Below are 24,484 nucleotides of genomic sequence, written 5' to 3' on the forward strand. Positions count from 1 at the left end.
TTATATATTTTGGAATCAGTCTCCATCTCTTCCACTATGAGCACTCAGATCTATTATGCAAATCAGTGGTCAAAGATTTGATGCCCACTGCCTTAGACTGCAACCTTAGTGCTTTATTGGATCGAGGTGTCATGTAGGTTTTCATTATCCCGATGAGACTACTGGATTTGGGCAACAGAATCACCTGTACTGCGGGGGACTGAGTCTGATCCCGCACCATGTGACACCTGTCGGCCTAATCTGGGTTTGTTCCGGCTAACTAGCAGTGCCTCATTTCCACGCAAGAGCAGGGATGATTGGGGCAACCGGGCGCATGACATATATGACTCCTCAGGGGAATCGTGGTCACTCATATCTCATCTGTTTCTCTGTTACATTAGTCTCACATATGCAAGGACAATCAGAGGCAGACTATAGTTCAAAAAGGTTCTATTGAAGTAACTGCATCTTAGATAGTAAAGCATGTATTGCAATAATGATAAAGCACAAAAAGATTAAAATTGTGACAAGGAGAGTAAAACACAAGAATAACGCTACCATTCTATCACTTTGGTTGTTAGGAATGGTTCCTACCTAAGCTAAGTTAGAGCACAGCATGTTAAGCTCTTATTCTGCCTTTCAGGTTCCACCTGGAAAGACATCATCCCTCATACCTGAGCAAAGAGGCCTGTAGCGAAGCAATCATCCATCAGCATAAAGTCGTGGTCATCTGTCTGGAATCTCCCTCTAACATGCATGGGTCAAAGTAGTGTTTTTTTAATAAAACAGCTGATGTTCCGAGAAAGGATCCCCACGTAAGAGTGTGTATGTTTCTGTGAACATTTGAGACAAAGCGTACCCCTTTTGCCGGCAACCTATCTTACTGCAGTCTTGAGAAAAGAAATGTCTTGTTAAAGAACGCAGTGCTGACCTAGCCGAAGAACAGCTAGATAGAAAAAATAAAACAAGACCGCAAATGTGGCTAATGTTAAAATAATATAATTAAGCTAAATAAAATATATCTAGGTTAAAGTGCACAGCAGCAGGCCTAGTTTGCTAAAATAATGTGTATAAAAATATAGCTTAAATGGCTACACAACACCCTCCACTTGCCGGTTCAAAAGTGGTGCAAAGCCTAATGTAATATATAAACGCTACTAAAATTTATCTTAAAGCATATACATAGATATATGAGAATGTCAATGATGACAAGTTAATACACTTGAGCATGTATGAAAAGGAGAGTTTAAAATATTAACTGTGGCATCAAGCAAGCCGAATTTCAAAAGTCAGAATCAGTTTTAAAGTCGCCAATTGAATCTGGGATAATTGAATATAAGAAATCTTCTACTTCGGCAGGTGGTAACGTAGGAAGTTCCTCTCCAAGGAAAACCAAGGCGATTCATGTTCCAAAGCCTGAGCTCCAGCCGAGGCAGCAGCATTCCGTGGTTGCCCAACAGTGAGTTTAGAGCTGCTTGATCGACAAAGGGCAACTCATAAACAGCTTCCGGTAGCAAACGCACCCTCAACGCGCATGTCTGGTAATGAGCGCTCAGCGAGAACATCAACAGATCAATGTCCAATGAAAGCAAGCGCTGCGTAGAAAGACAAACTTTCAGTGCACATCCAAAAGGGCACTAAAGGCACCGAAACACGGGCTGCACACAATGCAAAATCAGTATAAATGACTGAGACCAGTCACAGTCCAATTGTTCCAGGAGTGGTGCTCCAAAGTACTGCATTGTGCGTTCACGACACAGCTGCGCTGGTGGAAACGCTTTCAGTCCTCCTTGTTGTAAAGGGACAGTCATTGTGCTGTAAAGTAGCAGTAGCAAAATGCCACCTATTATAGCCAAAGTTATCGGAAATTCCCCGAAAGTACTGGAAAATATTGAGTGGATGGCTGATGGTATTAAACCGAATATAGAGGAGAAGGTGTGAATGAAACCAGAACCAACAGCCTTAAAGAAATGTGCAATTCCAGTAGTACTGGATGTGTTAAATATCCGACCCACAAGTTTATCAAAGTGTCTCAGAAAGTTAGTACTTAAAAGGGACTGTATCTCTGCAGATGACCTTGCATCCTGAAGCGCATAGGTCTCGCGTGCAGATGTAAGTGCCACATGTTTTTGAAACATAAAGCCTTGAGTCCACTCAACTTGTCAAAGTTCACATTTGAAGTAGCGATATGGGGCCAAATCTTAGCTACTTCCCTCTGTTGTGTAGGAGGAAAAAGTACACTCCTGCAGCATGTAACAATTTTGGAGACCAAAACGACATAGACTATTCCAGCTTGCATCCCACAACAGCTCTCATTATTAAGGAGCACATAGCTGCCATTCGAGAGCACCTGGAACGCAGGTCTAATAGAGGGGACTGGGACTCCCTTCAGATAACAAGCCAAGTTTGCTGCCAAAGCGTTAAATGCAAGGACGACTGTTTACAAACTATCGAATGGCTGACTGAAGTCTAGCATTCACTACCGCTAAGAAAGACCTCTTTCATGCCACAGAGACGTTTGTGCGAGAAGGGCAGCTCCCACACCTCGTGTATGTAACTATCTCCTAGCCTTTCATATCTGCCCACTGAAATGTGTTTTAAGCAGGATGTGAATTGAAGTGTTGAAATAGGCAGATTGATGAACCTGTATAGTAACCACTCAGCAGATGCTATTTCAGCCGCAGTGAAAGGCAACTTTTATAATTTCTCAATATTTAACATGACATAAGTCGCTTCCTTCTTAGCCATTAGTTGTTGTCCCATTAAATTAAATGTAGAAAATGTGTCGCTCTAACGTGTTGCCAAGGAACGCGACCTGCTTTCAGTGTTTGTAGCATCCAACTTAACTGCATAAGGGATCTTAGTTGACTCTGTCCACGGGGTAAAGAGGACATGTTTCTCTGTACTATGTCTATTGCAGAGGAAACAATGTTGTTTAAGGTGTATATTCGGTCGCACAGGGTATTAATCCCATTATCTACAACAGGTCATGCCTTCAGTAAATTTTCCTGATCTATTTGCCTGAACCGGGCAGCAGCAGCTTGTTGAAAAAGCTTCCAGATTTCATTATAGACTGCATATAAGAAGCACTTTCTGCATTGTTTTCTGTGGCCTAACAGGAAATCCTGTAAATCAGTATTATTAAACCGGAGACTGAGATGTTCTTTAACAGCATCTAGTGAGGAATTCTTGAACCATTGTTGGCATAGTTTCCCCACACTGTATGTTGTCACTATACCCACGTGTTAAGATGACACATAGCGAGGGTCAGGCCTACTTGTTCTAAACCCTTCCGTGGAATTAGAAAATATTTATGACACCCATTGGTATTTATTGGCCACAATAACCACCCACGGGACGCGAAAGTTCCCTGGTCACAGGGCCCTTGGTACCACTGGTACCTTTTTCAAGGGACTTATCTGTGTGCCAGGGGTGTGCCAATTGTGTAAACAATGGTACATTTTAGGTGAAAGAACACTGGTGCTGGGGCCTGGTCAGCAGGGTCCCAGCACACTTCAGTCAAGCCAGCATCAGTGTCAGGCAAAAAGTGGGGGGTAACTGCAACAGGGGAGCCATTTCTTTACAGTAATGTATTTGCGGGAACTGGGTATTTTAGTTCATATTGCAAAAATTCTTGAGTTTATAACTTTGGGTCAAAAATATAGTCAACATCATTGGCTGTCAGAGATGTTGCCCCTTGGATCCAACATGGATGTAATGCTTTAGCATTTGGAACGCTGGCTTTGGTAACAGTCTCAAGGGCTGGGACTGGAGATACGACAATAATGTGTTTCCTCTGGGCTAGTGGTCTCTCTTTAATAACAGCCATCTGAACAGCAGTTAGAATTTTCTCAGTGGGAGCAAAGTGTTGTTCCGCTGTTGAGTACAAATGTGATTTGTATGCAATCGGGACTGTGACACCCTCATTGAATGTTACATAGGTGAAACCAATGGCACCAGCAATTACTCTGCTGACCAAATGTTTTTTATTGTCCCTTGTGTGTAAGTGTTGTGCTGCAAGCATATCTTGTTGCAATACTCTGAGGATGCACGTGTGTTTCACTGTCCATAATTTACTGGAAAAGTCAGGACGTATCAAGTCATATAAGGGTTTGATGCGTGATGCATAATCTGGAATGTATGTTCTGCCAAAATTTAGAAAACCCAATAGTGACTGGAGTTTTTTTAATGGTATTTGGAGGTTGCAACTGTGCACATTTTTCTAAGAATTGTGGTGCTAGGCTCTTTCCCTCACTTGATAATTCATATCCCAGAAACAGGACACTAAGGAAGGCTATTTTTGTTTTTTTAAAGTTGAATTTATAGCTGAAGTTGGCAAATCCTACAACAATGCGGGCTACCCATCTTAGATGTTGCAGTAATTCATTGTCCGTAAGGTAGATATCATATACATAGGACAATGCTTCAGGATCAATGTTGTGCAATATTGAAGTTACACGAGCCGCAAACAGTCCTGGACTGTTCTTGTACCCCACTAGTAAACAACAGATTTTTTTTTCTGGGAGCATAGTGCACTGCAACTTGATAGGTCTCTACTCTCAGGCGCTATATTTTGGCAGAAAAAGCCATTGAAAATATCCAATGTTGTTTTGTATTTTTTGTGCACTATATCGTTCATAAGTGCTATGCTACATAGGTGAAACCAATGGCACCAGGAGTTACTCTGATGCCCAAATGTTTTTTATTGTCCCTTGTTTGTAAGTGTTGTGCTGTAAGCATGTCTTGTTGAAATGCTCTGAGGATGCGTGTGTGTTCGACTGTCCATAAGTTACTGGAAAAGTCAGGACGTATCAAGTCAGATAAGGGTTTGATGCGTGATGCATAATCTGGAATGTACGTTCTGCCAAAATTTAGAAAACCCAATAGTGACTGGAGTTTTTTTATGGTATTTGGAGGTTGCAACTGTGCACATTTTTCTAAGAATTGTGGCGCTAGACTCTTTCCTACACTTGATAATTCGTATCCCAGAAACAGGACACTAAGGAAGGCTATTTTTGTTTTTTTTTTAAGTTGAATTTATAGCCGAAGTCAGCAAATCCTACAACAATGCTGACTACCCGTCTTAGATGTTGCAGTAATTTATCGTCCTTAAGGTAAATATCATCTACATAGGACAATGCTTCAGAATCAATGTTGTGCAATATTGAAATTACACAAGCCGCGAACAGTCCTGGACTGTTCTTGTACACCTGTGGTAAACAACATAATTTTTCTGGGAGCCTAGTGCACTGAAACTTGTTAGGTCTCCACTCTCAGGCACTATATTTTGGCAGAAGAAGCCATTGGAAATATCCAAATTTTTTGCGCACTATGTCGTTCATAAGTGCTGTGCTATGAGAGTTTTGTTTAGCATATGTGCGTGTATGACGATTTAGGTGTCTGTAGTCTAAGACTGTTATGTATGAATGATCCGGTTTAGCTACAGAGAGTAAAAGATTATTCATTAGTAAGACACAGAGTTTGATCATGCCCTGGTCCTCCAGTTGTGTGAGGATTTCCCTCACTGGTGCTTTAGCATCATGTTTTATTGGGTATTGAGGTTGGGGTTGATTCTTAATTGGAATTACGTGATAGGGGGGATCTTTATCCTACCCTACGTAGGTGCGGTATAATGCAGGTGCCTGCGCCAATGCCCAATCAATGTCGTAGGATTCTACGAGCTTGTCGGGAACAAGAGGCGAGAAAGAAGTTTTGGTAATCTTTTCCATATATGGGCCAGTACGGACAAATTCAGGTGGTCAATCTTTTTCGGCCAGTAAAACATCATAAATGTTGACGACGCGGTCCCAAAAAATGGTGTCAATTGCGCGTTTAATGTCTCCTTCTAACTGTATCGTTCATCTTGAATTTGGATCCCCACATAAGAGTGTGTCTGTTTCTGTGAACATTGGAGACAAAGCGTATTACTTTTGCTGGCAACCTATCTTACTGCAGGCTTGAGAAAAGAACAGAGTGAAAGAGATGTCTTGTTTAAGGACGCAGTGCTGACTTAGGCGAAGAACAGCTAGATAGAGGAAAAAAAACAAGACCGCAAATGTGGCTAATGTTAAAATAATATAACAAAGCTAAATAAAACATATCTAGGTTAAAGTGCACAGCGGCAGGCCTAGTTTGCTAAAATAACGTGTATAAAACGATAGCTAAAATGACAGAGGGCCTAAAACCTTCAAAGACCTCAGTCCCTGTATAACAGCCTAAATGTCCCTTGGCTCCCCATGAATAAGATATGCTGTGTCCTTGCATCTTTGCTAATATCAAGACTGTCCTGTATTTTCCTATTTGCTGCGCTTCTCCTTTCTGCAAACATTACACCTCGATTGTGAACTTCAGCTATTAATTTCGGTCAAGTCTTATATATCAATCTATTCTATCACATAGTCAAACATAGGTAACTGGATGGCGGGATTATGGGTAGCAGGGTCTTAGTGCAATAGGGAATAAAGTAAATGTGCATATACTGGGCTTCCAGTTGGCCTAAAAAAACAGTTACCACCATTTGTGCACTATCTATACGAGGAACTGACATCCTGTAGGTAAAAATAGAAATGGTGGTGGGGCTTAAGACTGTGACTACTAGTGCCAGTACAGTGAGTATGTTCTCCCAACTGTCTTATTTTGGACATGAAATCATATGTGGCAAAAAAGTTAGTGATCATTTTGTACTTACAGGAGCAAGAAGAAAGTGCAAAGAAGCATGAAGAAGACCTCCAAGTCCTCCATAGGAAGCTAGATCTTTATTCAGAAACTTCACTTAATAAATTTAAGCACACTGCTCTGGTAAGATTTTGTTGAGATGTGAATCATTTTTGATTAGCACTTCTCTGCCCTGCTCATTGTAGACAGTATGACATCTGGTATATCAAAAACTAAATGTAACTGAATGATGTGAATGTAGTTATGTTTAAAGACTCCTTGTGATAACTGTATAAAAAAACTGGGTATGCGAATGAAGAACTTTTATTATACACACTTTTTGAAAACATGTACTAATCTTGATTATTATATCGCTTTCCATGTGCAGGAGGGAAAGGGAAAACACAGACTTTTCTCTTTCCACTTCTACCTTCCTTCTCCCAAACTCCAGACTGCTGGTTACCCAGTAATGTCTTGAGCTGGTGGGAGGAAAGTACTCTCTCCTCTCTGCAGCACAGAGTACAATATTTCTGTGAGTGGGCCTTCCCTTTACTTAGCAGTCCTACATCTTTGTATTTGGCACCCCTTGATATTATTAGAAGTTGCTACCACCAGAAATAAAGCATTTCTGAATTACTTCAGATCATATACCAAATGTTTTTCTGTTGTCGGACCATGGACTCTGCCTGATCCCCCATTCATTTATGTATGTTGTTGACTAGTACTGTGTAATTAAAGCTGCCTAACACAATAGGAATGGGTAGTTTGAAAAATGTATTGTTTCCTCTATTGCTATTACATTGTTCACTGAATGTCAACTAATTGTGCTACCTTGCATAGGAATTAATGAAAAAGACAACTGTGTCAGTTCCAACAAACAAACACTTGATGAGACTGGTGGAAATGGAGCAGACTGTGGCAGAGCAAGACAACACTCTTGCATCTCTGACTGACAGACTAAAGAAAATGTCAGTAGAACTAGAGCGGCAAAAGCAAATGAGTATCGCAAAAATCAAAGAATTTCAAAATATCAAGTCCAAGTAAGTCATCAATAAAACTGTCAGTATTTAAGAGTGAAATAATTTGTGTACGTTCTTTGATCTAATTCTCAATTTTTATGGAGACAATAATCAATCCAATTTTGTATTGGTGCTACAAGCAAAGTTTGGAATGTCAAGAGTGTGTTCTCTCCATAGTGCTTGAGAACATAGTGATTACTAGATCAAGGGCAGATGTTAGACATGCTGAAAAAAACAAAGTAAGGTGACAGAATCATGTATGGTGGGCCAGAGATGATAGTCTTTCAAAAGGACTGAACTTCTATGTAAAGGATTCTCAAGCTCAATTGCCCCAGACAAAGTTGGGAAACTATACAGAGGCTCTGACTGTAAGTTATATCGTGTTAGACAAGGAAACTCCGCTTTGTATAAATCTGTTGAGCTAAAGCCGATAAGGCTGGTTTTTATGACTCTTGTTTCTCAGACTCAAAGAAAGCATGTGTTTTGTATTACCATACAATACAACAGGCATACAATGTTTAAAGAAGTGTAGTAGTAGTAGTGGTATGTTGAAGGTGTTTAGAAAGGCAGTGTTTCGCACATTGTGAAACCTTTCTACAAGGCTTTTCCATAAAGGCCACCCATTTTTCTGGAGTTGGGGTCCAATACAGAAAAGTGTTCTCACTCATCTTTAAACATAATTGGATGTGGGGCCTTTATCCCATTGTGATTTTCCAACTATTTAAAATGTAGAGGTCTCCAGAGGTAGACTAGTTTAACTAACCAGAGCATAAAGTGCCAAATCCTGCCCAACTACATTTTGTAAACACAGTAAACTTTAAATCATGCAGGTATGGAAGAAACCCACTGAGGTAGTTAGGTAGCACTTGTTGAGTCTCCAGGACCATTGATTCTGCCACTGACCTTCAGGCCATCTTGCCCATCCACCCCCCAAGAACTGGCAACCACCATGACACAGTGGTTAGTTTATCCCCCTCCTCCTCAATTCAAACATACTTGTACATATATATATATATATATATATATATATATATATATATATATATATACACACACCTCCATGTCATCAGCATTTGCATGGAAAATGAAACAATAACACTAGAGCAGCACCATTAGCTAAACCTTGCAGATACTGAGCAGAATGGTGTACAGAGGAAAGCCTTGAGTAACACTACATGGCACTAGAGTAGTGAATGACAAGAGGTCCTACAGCCTCACCATTACTCTACATCTGCCTTAATATTGATATCAACTCAGAGCTGGTTATAGGAGACTGACACTCTCCTCCAGCCTTTGGGTTGAGAATACATGGTCCTTACCAGTAGTTCTTAGCAAAAGCTTTTCTCCGCTGTCTGTTCCTATGCCAGTGATACACAGCTCATTCTCTCCCTCATGGACAAGACTCCCAGAGCCTGCATGACTGAAAGTGGATAAATCTATCTAAAGCTGAACATTGACGAGACCAAAATCATGATCTTTTGGAAGAGCACTTTACCGTGGAACTCCACTGGTTGGCCAACAGAGCTAGGACCGACACCCATCCCCTTCACCCACGCCAAAAACCTCAGTATCGTCATCAACTGCAAACTCAACATGACCGCCCATGTCAAAACCTCATGCTTTCATACACTAAAGATACTGAGTAAGATTTTCAAATGGCTCCCAATCAGTCCCTGGAAAACTATCTTGCAAGCCCTGGTCACAAGCAATTTGGGCTACCGTAAAACTCTGTATAGTGAAATCAACAAACAAACTCACCAGAATGCTGCAGACAATTCAGAACTCTGCTGCCAGAAATACTTTCGACCCCCCTCACCTCACTTACATCACACCTGAAGGAGCTCCACTGGCTACCCAAACACAAATGAGCACAATTCAAATTCCTCACCCTGGTGAAACATCAGGGTCAGTTTAAGGTCATTATTCATTTTATTACAGATAATAGCACATGGAGGTCTGCTGCCTCCTCCACTCAGTCAGCCTCCAACCACCCCTAACTCTCTTGCCTCACCTTCACTAGTTCTACATTTCATGCAAGGCATGAGCGCAGATGCCACATTTCTTCCCCTTTCAACAAACCATTTAAAAGAATGAAGGAACAAAAAAAAACTACAATAGTTGGGAAAACCATATTAGTTTAGCTTAAAGTCCTTCATCCACTCTGGGCTCCTTTTCATTCTCCTAGATTCCTATCATACACTAGTTTTCCATCTTGAAGACTCCTTGGATGTCTCCATTCCAAAGTTCATTTCATGTTTATTTGGGTAATTTAGCAATTATCTTCATATTCCATGCATTACCATCTGATAATTCAACCACAGACCTTCAACTGCCCTCAAACTGCAACATCCCCTTTCTCACAAAATGTCCCAAATTGACTTGAATCCAATCCCTTTCTTCCAACCATGTCCAAAAATGTTTTACACTTAACACCCACTTAACCTTCAGCTTTACTACATTTCAATTTCTGCACCCATCCTGCCCTTAATTTAGAACAAAACTCTTTTCTCCTCATATATTTGTACGGTGTCTCTCTAGTGACAGTGTTAGGTGTAACTCTGTAAGTCCACAACATTCTCTTTGAAGCCCTTTTACAATCACCACCCTCATCTAGTGCCATCTGCAACCCTTCCTTCAATACCTTGTTCCACCTCTCCAGTATGGCATTTCCCTGGGAATAATAAACAGATGCCCTTGTGTGATGTGTATCAAGTTTTTGCAAAAACAACATCATCTCTTTGATACCACTCAACCCTATTATCCTTAACAATTTACATCTGGACACCTTCCCTGACAAAAACTGCTTCTAGAAACTCAATAATAATCTTAGCTTCAACATATTGTACAAACATAACTTCTGGCCAATGTGGAAACATACTAATACCCACCAATGCAAAAATGGCTCCTGAACCCAGTGTAGTAAAAGGCCCCACAATAGCCAAAGCAATTTTTCCCAAGGTCCCTCAACCTTTGTTAAAGACTTGAGAGGGTTGGGACATTACTTCTTACGACTTATCACTCACACAACTCAAATATTGCCTTACCATGCCCTCCGCATTACAATCCAAATGTGGCCACCAAAATGCTTCCTGATTCTTCTATTGCCCACGCTCATTCCAATATGCCCTTCATGAGCCAACTCTTAAACCTCTTTCCTAAGTTTTGAGAGCACCACCAACATGTCAAGTCTTTTAAGAATCTCATCATGGATATACAACTCATTCTTAGCAGCCTCAGAAGGCTTCAACCTATCCTCCAAATTCCTCTTGTGTGGCCAACCTTGTTTCACAAACCGCATCACTTTTTCCAGAATTCCATCAGACTTAGGCCCTCATTATGACATTGGCAGTAAGACCCACTTACCACCATGCTGATTGCCGCCAACATACCGCTACCGCGGCGGTATACCGCTACCCATATTATGTCCCACACATAGCAATCCGTCACTATACAGACACACACATAAGTCTGCCAGCCCAAAGGTCAGTGATAAACTGGGGGTATCAAAACCCACACCGTTACGCCAACAGAACTATGCCCACAACATTATGACCCACGAATCACCACAGCGGACATTCAACCGCGGTAAACCATTGGTGGTACTTACCGCCACACTCAAAATACACACACACATACAAAACAGCACCACTTTGGACAATTCAAACTACACACACCTGACACACATACACATACCACACCCACACCACTATTAAACAATCACCCACATTACCCACATCCCTTTCCGACTAACAAAAATTGCCACTAGAGAGAGAAACAGCAAGATCACCCACACAACCAAAGCCACAGAACACCATCACCCATACACCGTCCATGCACCTCACAGCACACACCCCAACACATCACCCCAAACACCCTCGCACACACACCACTCACACTACACCCATGGCACCACAAAGACACCCCAGGTTCTCAGAGGAGGAGCTAACTGTCATGGTGGAGGAAATCATCAGGGTAAAGCCACAGCTATTCGGATCACAGGTGCAGCAGACATCCATCGCTAGGAAGATGGAGCTATGGCGGAGAATCATGGACAGGGTCAAAGCTGTGGGACAGCACTCAAGAACAAGGGATGACATCAGTAAGAGGTGGAACAACCTACGGGGGAAGGTGCATTTCGTCGTAGCAAGACATCAGATAGCAGTACAGAGGACTGGCGGTGGACCCCCACCTCCTGCCCCACAACTAAAAACATGGGAGGAGCAAGTCTTGGCAATACTCATCCTGAGGGCCTGGCAGGAGTAGCAGGAGGACTGGACTCTGGTAAGTCAACTCTCTATTACTTTCACTCCTCTACCTGCATGCCATCACATACCCCCACCCCCATCACCCCACCACCTCACATACACCCCACAATCACAACCCACCCATCCCAGTACCCAGCACTGCATGCACCACCAATGCATGGACACCACTCACAGCCCGGCATGAACACCCATCACCACTGCATGCACACTAGAGAGAGAATCATCTAGCCCACAAAATAACTACTCACACAAGGCAAAGCTGACAAGGCACTCACAACCATAGAGGGCTACACACCCATGCACACGATGTCACACACAGAAACAATAACACTGCATTTACATCCCCACACAACGTCATCCATCGGAGAGGAGGTACCAGCAACATCCAGTCCCCACCCAGAAAAGGCCCACAGTGATGACAGTAGCTCTGCTCGCCTGGATCAGGATGACCAACCTGGCCCATCAGGGACCTCCGGACAGTCGGTTATCCAGGCACAGTCCCATACCACCACAAAGCCTCCCCCCTTAGGAAACACCACCACAGCACCCACCCAGCGGGCCCATGCCTCTGTCCCCAGGACATATCAATCAGCAGTGTGTCCACCACTACAGGGACCCCAGGCCACCACACAAACACACACGATCTTCAATAATCATGTTTAGTGCCATTTTCTTGATCTCAAAGTTCGTAAGTGTTTAGTTTTGAGACTTTATAAAAGTGAAAGAAAATGGCCGATTTGGTAACACTGAGACTTTAAACAGTGTTTGTGCACTGCTGGAAGTGATTTAAACATCATTTGGAGGCATTTTGAATTCAAGCCAAAAGGACTATTTTCAATTGTTGCATCTTTTAATTCTTTATGATATGTTGAAGTGAATCATCATGTTTGGGGTATAAATAAGCATATTTTGAGACATTGCCATGCTCTCAAGGGGCCAAAATGCCTAATTTTGTGATTTTGTAAAAGTGAATGAAAATGGCCCGCTCGGTAACATTAAGGCCTTAAACACTGTTTATACCCTGCAGGAGTAATTTAAACAGCATTTGGAGTCATTTTGAATTCAAGCTAAATGGTCAGATTTGTGGAAAAAAATATTTGACCCACAGACTCACAAAATGCTTCAGGAAGGTCCAAAATGGAACATTTTCAATTGTTGCATCTTTCTTTATGACGCGTTAAAGTTAATCATCGCATTTGGGTCTTAAATAATCGTGTTTAGAGACATTGCCATGGTCTCAATGGGGCCAAAATGCATAGTTTTGAGATTTTATAAAAGTGAATAAAAATGGCCCTTTTTCTAATAATGAGACCTTAAACAGTGCTTAAACGTTCCGGAAGTGATTTAAACATCTTTTGGAGTCATTTTGGATTCAAGCAAAAAGTAATATTTTTAATGAAAATCGATGACCCGCGGACTTAAGAAATGCTTCAGGAAGTTCCTAAATGGACCGTTTTCAATTGTTGCATCTTTTAACTGTTTATGATTTGCTGAAGTGAACCATCACTTTTGGAGCTTAAATAATCAGTTTTTTTTTTGCCATTTTCATGATCTCAAACGTGGAAAGTGTATAGTATAGAGATTTTGTCAAAGTTAAAGAAAATGGTTGATTTGCTAACATTGAGGCACTAAACAGTGTTTGTGCACTGCGGGAAGTGATTTAAACATAATTTGCAGTCATTTTGAATTCAAGCAAAAAGGTAAAACTTTTGATGAAAATCATTGTTCCACAGACCCACGAAATGCTTCAGAAAGGTCCAAAATGGACTGTTTTCAGTTGTTGCATCTTTTAATTCTTTATGATATGTTCAAGTGAATCATCACTTTTGGGGCTTAAATAAGCATGTTTAGAGTCATTGCCATGCTCTCAAGGTGCCAAAATGCCTAATTTTCTGATTTTGTAAAAGTGAATGAAAATGTCCCGGTTGGTAACATTAAGGCCTTAAACACTGTTTGTACCCTGCAGGAGTGATTCAAACAGCATTTGGAGTCATTTTGAACTCAAGGTTAATGGTCAGATTTTTTTATGAAAATCATTGACCCGCGGTATCACAAGGTCCAAAATAGAAAGTTTTCAGTTGTTGCATCTTTTAATTCTTCAATATATGTTGAAGTGAATCATCAATTTTGAGGCTTAAATAAGCATGTTTAGAGACATTGCCATACTCTCTGTGGGGCGAAATATATAGTTTTGAGATGTTATAAAAGTGTTTGAAAATAGCCCTTTTGACCTGGGGTCAGTGGCAGTGGGCACACGGTTCAGGCGACAGAGGCACAGGACAACAGGGAAACTGGGAGGACTGCTGTGCGACAGGGGGAGGACAGTCTCAGGTAACCAACTCTCCACAAGGCACTCAGCAACATCCTGGTAGCATACCACCATTCCCAGGAGACAATGGGCCAGATACTGGCCAATTTGTAGGAAACCCAGCGGCTGCAGGAAGGACAATACCTGGGGATCAGGGAGGACCTGAGGGACATCCACACCGCCCTGGTCACCATGGCAGGATTGCTGGCAGACATGGCCAACACCATGAGGGAGGCAGTGGCACACCAACCGGCGCCTGACACTAGCCAAACCGATCAACAGCCCTCAGCCTCCGCTGACGCTATTGGCGAGGAGGCCCCACCACAGGAACAACAGGCCACCAGCACCCCACCCCTGCAGAAGGAGAACCACCCCACAAATGGTCCCTGCAATCCAGGCAGAAGCCAGAGAACATTGCCAAGACCCCCACCAGGAAATAAGACTCTCCTGACTGTTTCGCTTGTGTCCCACTCTGTCACCCTGTCCACCTTGAACTGCCATTGCTCTACTTCCTATGCCCCCTTGGACAATGCACCTGTGATACAAATAGACTGGACTCTATCCTGGACTCTCCTCCACCACCCCCAGCCTATAGCAATACCCCTTCCACTTATTAGAACATGAATAAACATCATTGTAAAAAATGCAAGTATTGTGTCTTTCAAGTGATTGAACTATGTATTAGTTTCACAATCTGTAGGCACTGCAATTCAACTGTACTGTAATGTATACTTAAGTATGACCTGTAGTTTGCTGCAGTCAGTACACCAGGAGCCAGATTGGAGCACACATATTTGGAAATAGACATGTCAAAGGGTATAGTAATTGGCCATAGTAGTGGGAATAGCAGCCTGCTAGTTAAAATTTACACCACAAAACTGTAATGGTAGGTGAAGTTACAGTGTCTTACCTGTGTATCATTGGAAGTACTGTTGAATGATTGCTGTTCTGTTGTCCCTGCAGAAAAGGCACCTGGTGCCGTAAGGCAAGGTTGTGCAACATGCAACATGCCACGATGATCTGGCACACCTTCTTGGGAGAGTAGCACAGGGAACCACCTGTTAGATGGAGGCACTGAAACCTGGCCTTCAGGAGGCCAAATGTTCACTCTATAAATCTTCTTGTTCGCCCATGTGCCTCATTGTAACATTCCTCTGCCCTTGTCCTGGCATTCCTCACTGGGGTCAGTAGCAATGAGAGGTTGGGATAACCAGAGTCACCTGCAAATACTGAGGGATACCTGTTAGCCAGACACTAACCCTTAGGGCCAACCCCACACCCATACACCAGCATCCACTGGGTGGGGACCATGGGCTCAACTATTAGCCACACCCGGTGCCTCTGGAGTTGAACCATCACATATGGAATGCTGCTATTCCTCAGGATAAAGGCATCATGCACAGACCCAGGATACTTTGCATTCACACGGGAGATGTACTGGTCCGCCAGGCACACTATCTGCACATTCATAGAATGAAAGCTCTTTCGATTTCTGAACACCTGTTCATTTCTCCGGGGGTAGGGAATGGAACAAAGGCAATATGTGTATCATCTGTTGCCCCAATAATGTTGGGGATATATCCATTGCATAGAAGTCAGCTTTCACTGTGGCCAAATCCTCCACCTGGGGGAAAACGATGTAGCTGCACATGTGTTTCATCAGGGCAACCAACACTCTGGTCAGCACGTTTGAGAACATTGGCTGTGACATTCCTGCTGCCAAGCCCACTGTCACTTGGATGGAGCCAGTTGCCAAGAAATGGAGCACAGATAGGACTTGCACAAGAAGGGTTATCCTAGTGGGGTGACGGATAGCAGAGATCAGGTCTGGCTCCAATTGGGCACACAGCTGTTGGTTTGTGGCCCTATCAAGTCTGTAGGTGAGGCTAATGTGCCTGTCCTCCATTGTTGCCAAGTCCACCAGGGGCCTGTACGTAGGGGGATGTCTCCATCTCCTATTCATCCTCTACGGTTGTAATCTAGGGGGCAAAACTATGAGCATCTGGTCAGTTAACATTTCCTAAATGTACAGTGCATTGCATGTTGTGACAGAAACAGTATGTTGATGTTTAGGCCCAAATTGTGCCTATGTGTGGTGTGACGCAGTTAGGTGCCATGGCCTTCCCCCCTGAAATGGCAGCCGCCTGTCCTGTGTGGATGGACGGGTGGAAATTAGGTAATGTCGAGTATCGCCGTGCAACTCCTCATTGGTTAACATTAGGCCATATGGGTTACAGTAGCCAATGGTGATGTATGCCGGCGGTGATGGTACGCACCGCTGCGGACGTGACCGCCATTTTCTATCGGTTCACTCACTTGCTACCTGACCTTCAACAGGAGATGGCCTGCACTGCAAGTGCTGCTGTGACCTGTGTCTGGAACCGACCATGGCTCGAGTCACTGGGGAAAGAACCCCTGCCTTCACCGCTGCAGAGTTGGAGAGACTGGTGGATGGGGTCCTACCCCAGTACCGAATGCTGTATGGGCCTCCAGACCAACAGGTGAGTACACTGTCCGCACGATGCAAGGAGTGCTGTATGTGAGGGCCTCATGTAAGGGAGGGTGGTTGAGGGGTGCTGGGCTGCATGCTGCATGTTTGGTGGGCAATGTATGTGCGTAAGGGGATGGGAGGGCTATGGTGGGCCAATAGCGTAACAGGCCAGATGGTATGACTGATACCCTTTTTCTATGTGTATTTCCTCTGCAGGTGTGCGTCCATCAAAAAAAGGGTATATGGCGTGCCATCTCCAAGGACATGCGGACCCTGGGGGTCTACGGCAGGCGGAGCACTCACCTTCACAAACGGTGGGAGGACCTGAGATGCTGGGCATGGAATACGACAGAGGCCCAGCTGGGTATGGCCTCCCAACGAGGAAGGGATGCCCGTCGAAACCTGACCCTCCTGATGTTCCGCATACTAGCGGTGGCCTATCCGGAGCTGGATGGGTGCTTGAGGGCAAGGGGGTGAGTACAGTTCCCAATATACTACTTGTGCATTGTGGGGTGGTCTCTGGGTGGGGGATGTGCGCCTGTTGGTGCCCCTAGGGCAGGCCGGACATTGCAGGGTAGGTTCCATGTTGGGTAGGGGCTGATGAACTCCACCTCCAAACAAGCTAGTGGGCATCCACTACTGGGCACGGCTCTGTGGGTCTCATATATGCTGCAACTGGCGTTAGGTATTACTGTCCATAGCCTGGTGACTAGCATTGTGACTGGTAGTGCATTGCCTAGTGCATAGGGCTGTTCCCTGTATGCTGCATACGCCAACGGTGGTGTTGTTGCTGCCATTGACCAACTGTATCCTCTGTCTCTTCCCCCCCTTTCTGTTTTGCCATCCTGTCCTTCTGTGCATTAGCATCATCTGGCAGAGGAGCAGAGGCACCGACAACGGAGGGACCTGCATCCCACAGGGCCCATGAGGCCGAACCCACTGATGGTGAGGGCACCAGTGGGACGGAGACTGGAGGGGACAGTTCTGAAAGTGATACCTCCTCCGATGGAAGCTCCCTAGTGGTAATAGGCACCTCTGTGACCACCCCAACTACAGGCACAGCCGCCGCCCTCCCAGCAGCCCCTCAGTGAGTTTCCCGTGCCCTCTCACCCAGGAGGGTGGACATCTCCTTCGCCCCAGGAACCTCAGGCCCTGCCCCAGTTATCCCTGCTGCCCTGAGTGAGGAGGCTATTGACCTCCTGCGATCCATCTCTGTTGGGCAGTCAACCATAGTGAATGCCATCCAGGGCCTGGCAGAGCATTTGCAACATACAAATGCATTCCTGGAGGGCACTCACTCTGGCGTGGCGGCCAAACAGAGACCATTCCAGGCTCTGGCCTCCTCCCTGATGGCAGCCATTGTTCCTGTCTCTAGCCTCTCCCCTCCAACTTCCTCTTCCCAATCTCATGCCCCTGAACCCCAACCTATCCCAAGCACACATTCAGACCAGCATGCACCCAAGATAAACACACAGGAGTGACTCAGGCAAACACAAGCCCCACACATCATCCCACAGGCACTCACACAAACACCATCTAGATGCTGACATACCACTGCCTCCACTGCGTCCCCCTCCTCCTCCCCGTCCACCTCCCTCCCAGTAGTGTCTCCACTCACACCTGCATGCACTACATCCACACCCACTGCCTCCATCACCATCACCATCACGCCTATCACTACACAACCCTCACTGGCAGTCACCACCCCCACATCCATGCACACGTCCCCTTTTTCCTCTCCCACTGTGTCTGTGCCCCCTTCTCCCAAAGTACACAAACACAAGCACTCAGACACCCAACAGCCATCCACCTCACAACAGCATCCAACCCATGCACCTGCACCCAAACTCAGCAGACAGATACCTCCTACAACCACTCCCTCTTCCTCCACTCCCAAACCTTCACCCTCTTCCCGCCCTCTCTGCCGTTGACCTCTTCCCGCCCTCTCTGCCGTTGACCTCTTCCCTACCCCTCCGACCCCCGTCCTTCATGTCGGGCCAGGGTGGGCAGAGCCCAGGCTAGCACCTCAGCCACCCAGTCCAGGCCACTATAGTTCCGGCAGCTACTGCAGGTGTGAGATACTCCAAGGAGACACCCATCAGCACTGGCAGTGTGCCTGCACCAGCTGCCAAGGGGGGAAGGGCAAGGATGTACCACAAGCTGCCAAGGGCAAGGAGGCACCACCAGCTTACAAGGGGGAGTGCAAAGTGGCACCACCAGCTTCCAAGGGGACGGGCAAGGAGGCTCCACCAGACAGCAAGGGCAAAGGACCTGCCCCTGCAGGCAGGAGGGACCGGAGGCCTGGTGCTGTGACAGAATCTGAGCCCCCAACACCAACCATGGCACTTCAGCCGTCCGAGGCTGCAGGGGAAGGTCTGGAGCCTCCCCCCACCACTGCCAGCACCGCCATCAGCACTGCCACCTGCACCTCCACCAACACCACTGCCAACAGTAGCAGCCCCAGTGGGCAGCCGTCTGAGGCTGCACAGGAAGGTCTGGAGCCTCACCCCACCACTGCCAGCACCGCCATCAGCACCGCCACCTGCACCACTGCCAACAGCAGCCCCAGTGGGTAGCCGTCTGAGACTGCAGGGGAAGGACTGGAGCCTCACCCCACCACTGCCAGCACCGCCACCTGCACCGCCATCAGCACCACCACCAGCACCACTGCCAGCAGCAGCAGCCCCAGTGGGCAACCGTCCAAGGCTGCAGGGGAAGGGCTGGAGTCTCTCCACAACCACTGCCAGCACCAACACCAGCACTGGCATTGCCACCACTGAGCAGCTGTCGCCGCCGGTGGGCAGTGTGTAGTCCTGCCTCCATGAAGTGTAATACATCCTGTGGATATGACTCCCAGGTGAGAGACTGTGACCTGGCACTCCGAAAATTCTGCATCACTGGGCACAAAGCCCCCTCCAGAACCAGTGGAAAGGAGGCATCCACTCACCCCCTCCTTGCCAGGATGAAGCACACTGGGCACAAAACCCCCTTCCGAACCAGTGGAAGAAGCCATCCACTCACCCCCTCCTTGCCAGGATGAAACACACTGGTCACAAAGCCCACGCCAGAAACTGTGGAAGAAGCCATCCACTCACCCCCTCCTTGCCAGGATGAAGCACACTGGGCACAAGGCCCCCTCCAGAACCAACACTGTTAATGGCAAACATGACAAACAATCTGCCGTGAATTCTTGATTCCTGGCAGATTACTCCACATCAAAGTTGTATTCTTGCAACCTTTATAATTATAGGGCAATAAGAGGAGTAGGTCTTTGTGCCCCTTTTGTGGTAAACACATCCACCAAGGATTTGTGATCTGTTCTCAGCGCAAACTTGCTTTCCCAAACGTACTGCCTGAAGTGTGAAATCCCCCTTTAACAAACCTGTGCCTTCTTTTCTATAACAGAATAATTATGTTCAGCCTGCCTTAATATTCAGGACACATAGGCCATAATCACATTTTCGTCCTTATTGTTTTGCATTCACACAGCACCCAAACCATAATTACTCGCATTGGTCATTATGATTTTAGACAATTTGGCATCAAATGGCTTGAGATAATGAGCAATGGAAATTTCATTCTTCAGCTTCATGCAGTAGGCGCCTTGCTCTTTGAAACACCCCTGAAGTGAGCCCAAACGGCATACAACAAAATCTGTATGCTCCCTCTGGTGTCACGAAACAGGTTAATGATTTAGATTCTTCCTCCAGGGCAATCTTATGATATGCTGAGGATGCATCTAGGGACAAATATACTTCTACACCCTGATTGATATTTGGAAGAGGATGGCAATCAATCCAAATAATCCTGTTTAGATCTCTGAAATCCACAAGCTTTCTCAACCCTCCACCAGCCTTAAGAGCCAATACCATAGGTACTAACCATTCTGACACCTCAGTATGCTCTATTATTCCTTGCTCGCATAACCTATGCAGCTCCATTCTTAACTCCTTTCTCAAAGTTAATGGTACCAGATACACCTTGTTCAAAGTCGCCCTTGCATCCTTACACAATGTTATTCTATGTTTGAAACTCTTCAACAAACCTAGCGTGTTGCATAAAACTTCAGAATATCTACTCTTCCACAATTCAAGTTTGTCTCCACCTTCACCATTCTCCACACACAATACTTGATCAGGATGATTGGGATCTCAGATAATTCCCAGTTCTCTTTCCTGTGGCCGTCCAAGTAAACATCCACCATACTTGGCCACATACACTTTAAATTGAGTATTACAGACTTTGAAATTTAAATCAGCTTCAAAACAACCAATCTGACAGAGACTTCTAGCTGCAGATTATTTACCTTTGATTTTCCCAGTAACAGGATGGATCTGGAAACTTTTGCTGAGAAATACCCATGGCACGTGCTGTCGGGTGGCTCCATTCGGCTCTGCCTGCTGTTCTTGGCGCGGGATGTGATGTCGAGGTCACCTATATAGGCGCCACCCAGGCGCACAGGCATCAGTTCCTTTCTTTCTATGTCAGTTAGTGCAGATACGGAGTGAGTTGCCCCTCTGTCGCTTTTTGACAGGCCTTTTTTCAACTTTTTGTTGTGATATTTTCTTTATGTGTTGAGATGTCTTAGAGGAAGACTGGGTTTAAACCCTGAGCCACCTGTCACCATGCCATGTCGGTCACTGACCCCCAGCTCCTTTGTCTCTGTGGCCTCGAACTCAACCATGATTCCAAGTTGTGCTCTGACTGCCGGGCCATGGCACAGAAGGCTTTGAGGGAGTGGTCCCTATATCTGCTTGCGGACCAGCAGTTGGCAACACTAGCACGCGTGACTCCGCGAAGGTCTCGGTACCGGTTGAGTAGGAGTTTGTGGGGCCGATCTGGGAGCCCCATATCCTCTTCTTCCTATTTGAGGTCATCGGGACACTCGGGGAAAAAAGCATAAGAAGAAGAATTCTTCACTTTGTCAGTCGGTTGATGAGACAAATGGGGAACATCAGTGTACGTAAGCACCCTTTTTTAGATGGCTAGGCCCCACATTTTGCCTGGTTTCTGATGTGGCATTGACTGTTAGTGCACTGGGTTCCTGCTAACCAGGTTCCCAGGGCCAGATCTCTTTCCCTGAAACTGCAGAGTTGTTTTGCACAAATGTCAAACTCTTTAGCTACCAATGTGAGTAAATGGTACCCCTGGTATCTAGGGCCTGGGGTACTAAGGTAGGTCTTGGAGGGATGTAGCACCTGTTGTGCCACCCTCAGAGACCCCTCACCAAGCCCACACAGTGCTGCCTGTAGGAAAGTAGCATCTTGCTGACAGTTACCCCCACTTTTTGCCTGGTGTCAATGTATTTAGACTGTGGGACACTGGGTTCGTTCTAATCAGGACCTTGTGTCAGTGCTCTCTCCCTTAAATTTGGTTGTTGGATAGCTTTTATACCCCACAATTGGCATACTGGTGTACCCATGTAAGTCCCTATTGTATGGTACTTGGGAACCTGGAGCATTGGCACACCAGGGGTCTTCCATGGGCTGCAGCATGTGTTATGCCACCCATAGGATCCCATGCAATCTGTGTCTTCAGGCCTGCCATTATAGCCTACGTGAAATGGTGGATGCACATTTCACTTCAGATATAAGGCTTGCCTTATATCATAGTCACTGCACCTGGACACTGTGAATCAGCCCTCTGGTAGTTCCTTCAGCCCTTGGGCAGGGTGCATGGTCCTGAGTGTGACGGCACCCCTGCATGAGCAGACGTGTCCCTACAAACCCCAGGCTCCATTTACTGGGCTGTGTAACTGCGGGGAAGCCATCTTAAAGTATGTAGTGAACACTGGTCAACACAAGTAGTCCAGCTTCATAATGACTTCTCTGAACCTAGGCATATTTGGTATCAAACATGTTGGAATCTTGCAACTACACCTATTCCAGTGCTAGTTGCACAATCCCATGTACTCTGGGGGTTCCTTAGAAGATCCCCCAGTTCTGCCTGTACAGCTTGCAGGGGCTGCCTGCCAGCCCACGCTGCTGCAGACCCCAGACATTATTCTGCCCCCCTGCTGTTGAGCCTATCTCGATCAGGGGAAGGCAGGACAAAGGGTGTGACCTCCTCTCCTTTAAAACTAGGTGTCTCTGAGCTACAGGGGGTGGCCTGTCAGCACCACCAGACTGCTTTGAAGGGCACATTTGGTGCCCTCTTTGCATAAACTGGTTTGCACCAGTGCAGGAACCCCCAGTTCCAGCTCTGGAGTGAAACCACGCAAAGTACAGGGGAGTGACCACATACCCCCTGTCCAGCTCCTCCCCTAGGCACAAAGAGCTCTGTCAGGTGGCCACTTGATTCTGTCATCTTGGAAATAAGATGTACAGAGGCCCCAGGGAACATCTGACTGTTTAGGCCAGGTAGGTCCCTGACCCCCTCTGATAGGTGGGTCACTGCAGATAGTGACCAACCCCCTTTTAGGGTTAAATATGGGCTCCCCTCAGGGTGGGTCCTCAGATTCGTCAAGCATGACTCTTCAAAGGAACTCTCTGCAAGACTCTTTTGCTCCGGGCCTCCGGAACTGCTGCTGGTCTGCCTTAAGAACTGAAACAAGACTGTATCCAGTTGGGAGGGCTCCAACTGCAAAATTGTTTCTCTAGCTCCTGCAAGATTTCCACAACATGCATGGCTGTGCATCCCCCAGGGCCACAATGATTCTAATGCATTAAGAAACCAGAAGGAATCTCCCTTGGAGTGAAGAAGGCACTCCCCGGCATCCGCAAGCACCTTGCGATGACAACGACCGACTGGCGGATCCTTCTAATCCACGGACATTGAAAGGCTCTGCAACACAGGTGGTGGTTCTGTGGTACTCTCAAGGGCCTACATGTCTTCTGATCAACTTGGGGGATATTGGGCCTTTCCTGCAGCCACTGGAATGTAACCCCTGTGCACCATGACTGTTTCTCTTACCAAGACGTGCTGACTCTCCCTCTAGGAGATCTTCAAGCTCCAAGAAGCCCTAGCAACTCCAAATTCAGCTCCCACTCTGCAACTCCTGTGATGCTGAGGCCTCCCTGCGTCTGCTGCCAGTGGGTTACTCGTGGGGACTCCAATGATTCTGCGTGCTGAGGGAAAGCCCTGATTTCCCTCCAAGTGTTGAGTCTCCTGAACCTTGCTGTTCCCCAAAATCCTGCAAAGTTCCCGCAATGTCTTTTTGCATTTGCCAATGCTTGTTGGTGGTCCTGCTGACCATTGACCCTCATGCAATCTGGCGAGTGACATGGGACAACTTGTGAGTGACTCTAAGGAACTACCTGCATCCCCTGGACCCTGCAGCTGGACTTCTTCCTTCACTGACCTGCAGGAACTTCACCTCAAGGAGGGTGGGCATTGCCTACCTGCATCGCCTGGACATCTCCAAGTGGTCTGGACACTGTCCCCTTCCTTTTCAAGATTTCTTGTCTGAAATCCGTTCTTGAGTTGGAATCGCCCGGGGACCTTCTCTGGGCCAGTGAGTCACTTAGACTCGGGCCGTGGCAGTGGGTGCTGGGTGCAGAGTGGGCAGGACTCACGGATCCGGAAGGCTCTGGAGTCCTTGTTGGAAGTTTCTTTGTGGACAGGGCTGCTGTCCTTGGGAGTTCTTGGTCCTTAGGGGGGTAGGCAGGCAGTCCTCTGTGGGTTTGTAGAAGTCGCTGTACCTGGAGGATGAGTCGTCTTTCTGTTGCAGGAGTCTTGAAGCTGCAGACAGGCCGGTAGGGCCGGGGCCAAGACATTTGTTGTGTGGAGTCTTCCTTGCTGGTGCTGCTCTTCAATTCTCGTTCTTCTT

At 46.0% G+C, this 24,484-nt stretch overlaps 1 protein-coding gene across 2 annotated transcripts in view; it reads left to right on the forward strand.

Moving 5' to 3' along the window:
* The window catches only part of CEP290 (centrosomal protein 290), a 1,276,764-nt gene that overhangs the window by 664,717 nt on the left and 587,563 nt on the right, over nucleotides 1–24,484 (forward strand). For both annotated transcript variants that reach the window (XM_069229617.1, XM_069229618.1), the window contains 2 exons: nucleotides 6,670–6,777; nucleotides 7,474–7,673. In XM_069229617.1, coding sequence (XP_069085718.1) covers nucleotides 6,670–6,777; nucleotides 7,474–7,673 — 308 coding nt within the window. The remainder of the gene's footprint in view (nucleotides 1–6,669; nucleotides 6,778–7,473; nucleotides 7,674–24,484) is intronic.

Source organism: Pleurodeles waltl, chromosome 4_1 (genome assembly GCF_031143425.1).
Source record: "Pleurodeles waltl isolate 20211129_DDA chromosome 4_1, aPleWal1.hap1.20221129, whole genome shotgun sequence".
Classification (NCBI taxonomy): domain Eukaryota; kingdom Metazoa; phylum Chordata; class Amphibia; order Caudata; family Salamandridae; genus Pleurodeles; species Pleurodeles waltl.